The sequence below is a fragment of the Monoraphidium neglectum genome, assembly GCF_000611645.1.
Source record: "Monoraphidium neglectum strain SAG 48.87 unplaced genomic scaffold scaffold02029, whole genome shotgun sequence".
Taxonomy (NCBI): Eukaryota; Viridiplantae; Chlorophyta; class Chlorophyceae; order Sphaeropleales; family Selenastraceae; genus Monoraphidium; species Monoraphidium neglectum.
Window position 1 is genome coordinate 5,011 of NW_014011599.1, and position 3,347 is coordinate 8,357.

At 67.5% G+C, this 3,347-nt stretch overlaps 1 protein-coding gene across 1 annotated transcript in view; it reads left to right on the plus strand.

Moving 5' to 3' along the window:
* MNEG_9698 (Helicase SEN1) overlaps positions 1 to 3,347 on the plus strand; it is a gene marked incomplete at both ends in the record, with an annotated part of 11,774 nt that overhangs the window by 4,951 nt on the left and 3,476 nt on the right. Inside the window, 2 exons of the mRNA XM_014041830.1 lie at positions 984 to 1,120; positions 2,362 to 2,914. Coding sequence (XP_013897284.1) covers positions 984 to 1,120; positions 2,362 to 2,914 — 690 coding nt within the window. The remainder of the gene's footprint in view (positions 1 to 983; positions 1,121 to 2,361; positions 2,915 to 3,347) is intronic.

Here is a 3,347-nt window from a genome sequence, read left to right on the forward strand (position 1 = left end):
CCGCCACCGTCACGGCGGCAGCCGCCGCTGGGGACCGGGCCGTCACTGGCAGCATCGCGGCGGGCGCGTCCCCGGCAGTCGCCCCCATAGCTGGGATGGACGCCAAGGCCCAGAGCCAGCTCGAGCAGCTGCTGGGCGCGCTGTCGGCCTCGACGCCTGCGGCAGCCGCGGCCGCGCCGCTCCCAAACGCGACGGCCGCGGCGGTGATGGAGGTCCGGGCGCTCCCGTCCGCCGGCCCCGCGGCGGCGGCCGGCGCCTCCGCTGCTCAGGAGCTGGTGACAGCGGTGCGGGCGGGGACGCCGCCGCCGGCGACCCTACCAGTGGTGGTCATCAACCTTGGTGCCGCAAGTGGATCGCCCCTGCAGCAGTCACGTGCCGTTGCTCGTCACCCCGCGGCACCCCACGGACACCAGCCCTCTGCGGCTGCTGTGCCGCCCGTGGCAAAGCCGCTGCAGCCGCTCACGCAGCCGCAACCGGCTGGGCAACAGCTCGGCTTGCCGCAGCAGACGCGAGTGCCGCCGCCACCAGCCTCACAGCCACGACCGCTGCCGTTATCTGCAAACCTGCCTGGTGGCCCATTGATGACACTCCAGCCGACGCAGGCTGTGACGGTGCCCCAGGTCCACCTGTCGGTTCAGCAGCTGCCCCTTGCTCCGCAGCAGCTCCCCACAATTCACGTGCTGGCGGGGCCTGGTGGACAGCTGCCGCAGCTTAATCAGGTTCAGCAGCAAGAGCAGCAACAGAACTTTCAGCAGCAGCAGGGGCAGCAGGTCTATCACCAGCAGCAGCAGCTGCTGCCTCTTGGTCAAGCGCATAACCAGCAGCAGCTACAGCAGCAATTTAGCCGAACTCAGTTTCAGCAGCAACATCCTGTGTTCACTCAAGTGCAGCCGCAGCAACAGTTGCAGCAGCAGCAGCAGCACCAGCAGCAGCAGCAGCATTGGCAGCAGCAGCACCGCCCCTCCGCACCACCCTTGGGACAGCTGGGTCTGCACCACGCGTACAGCTCAGTCAAGAGCCAGCAGCAGCAGCAGCAGCAGCAGCAGCAGCAGCAGCAGCAGCAGCAGCAGCAGCAGCAGTTGCAGGCGCAGCAGCAGTTGCAGCAGCAGCAGCAGCAGCAGTTGCAGGCGCACCAGCCTCATGCATGGCGGCCCCCACAGCAGCCACAGGTGTGGCGCCAGTAGTAAACTGGTCACGTCAACAGGGTTGCAGCCGCATGTGTGGCAATCACTACCGTACTGTTGTGTTGATCTGTTGTAAGCATGGCCCTCGTTATCTTAGCCAGTTGCCCTTGGCAGTGTCACTAACCTACCTGGCGCCATCGAATGCTGCACACAACGTGGTCGCGCCGGCCCCCGCATTCCCCGCCGCGGGTGCTAATAGCGGCTCCCAAAAAGCAGGGGTCCACTGTGATTGAGCTTGCCAGATGCCGTGGCTGTCCACTTGCGTGCGGTTGACTGTGGTCAAACTTCACCACTGGCCCCGCTGCTGGCCTGTCTTTGCATCATTCGTGGGTCACCAGCCACCGTAACAAGAATAAACATCATTCTACAAGCGTACTTTGTTGGCCGTGCTGCCTGGCGGACATAGGAAGGCGTTCTCAGATCACACGAATCCCAGTATTCAGGGGATACAACAATACAAGATCAACGCATATAAGTCCTTTCCGGGCGTTGCAAAATCCGTGAGCCTTGGCTTGCGGGGACATCCGGCATACGTAGGGATGGACGTCACGATTGAGACAGCACATGCTCAACACAGCGGACTCACATCATTTCTGGTCGCGTGAGTGGTCCTGTCCGGTGGGCGAAGAACTCAGCTGCATGGGTGCTTGATGAATGCGCTGCTGCACCGCCGTTCACGCTGCGCGGGAGTCCACGGTCGCCCCGCACCGCTGCTTCTCGCGACCGCCGCAGCCGTGGGCAGAGGCCCTACGTCAGGTGAGCCATGGGCGTAGCTGTACCATGTTGATGTATGCGCGCAGCTTCATGATCGTGCAACCTCCTGCTGCAGCCCGTGAAGCAGGCCGCCCAGAACAAAGGGCACACGCCCACGCCAGCGTGGCGCCTTGCCGCCCCCGCCGCAGGCACGACTGCCTGCTTGCGCTCGTTGCCACCGCTCCCCAGAGCGGGGAGGTGGTTGGCTTCTTGGAGCTGTGGGTACCCGCCGCCGCGTAGCAGCCGCAGCCAGCAGGGACGCGCGCGCTTGATCACGTAAATCTCCCGAGTCGGCAGCTGCCCGGCGGCTGCGCATCACGCTCATCAGTCGCGCGTGGCAGCCCCTGCCCCACACTCGGAGCGTCGGGTGTTGGCGACGCGGGCGCTCTGCCCTGATTTCCCACATTGCACTTCCTTTGCACAGGGATGACGCGCCCGCCGTCCTCAACGGCAGCGGCGCCGTGCCCAGCGCCACGTCAGCGTGGCTGGAGTCGGAGGCGGCGTCGCTCGGCGGGTGCCTCGGCGCCACCAGCGCCTTCGTATCTCGCTGCCTGACCTCCGCCGCCGCGCCGCCCTCCACGCCCGCCGCGCTTCTGCGCGCTGCGCTTGCCGCGGCGCCCGCGCTGCAAACCCTCCTCCTCGCCGCCGCCGGCGGCCCCGCCGCGGCGCCACCGGAGGCGCTCGGCGCCGCGGGCGCGGGCTTCGCCCTCGCGTCGGCGTCGCCGCGCTGCGACACGCGGCTGCTCACGTGCGCGCGCAGGCGGCTACTGCCGCCCCTGGCGGTGCGGCGCGCGCGCGTCCAAGACCACGACGAGATCGCGCCCCTGCTGCAGCGCGCCGCTGCGCGGCACCCGAGCCTCGCGCGGCTGCCTGACAGCTGCCGCCCCGACGAGCCCTTTGCGCTGACGAGGCTCATCGGCAGCCAGGACGCAGAGAACGCGGTGCTGGTGGCGCAGCGCAAGGGGGGCGGCCAGCTGGTGGGCGCCTGCGGGGATGACAAGCCGATGTGTGCGCGCTGCCAGCCTCCGTATTATGTGCATTTGACGCATGCACTGTACCTCATCACACCGAGACAAGCCGCGATTCTGTGGGGCTGGGGGGGCGGCATGCAGTTGGCGCATCCAAGAGCAGTCGGGTTTGCGTCCATGCATCCACCCAATGCACCACGCGCGCAGGTGGGTTTTGCGGTCGCGACATGCGACGTGGATGTGCCGCTGCTGCACGAGGCATTCGACCTGGGCCCTTTTGATGGCTTCCTCGCGCCAGAGCTCTACGAGAGCCTTGAGGACGCGGCGGCGGCACAAGCCGCTGCAAACGCCGACGCATGCGCGCGCGTCGCGGACGGGGGCGCCGACAGAGGCGCGGAGACGGCGGCGGGCGCGCGGCGGCGGCCGCCGGGCTTGTGCGGGG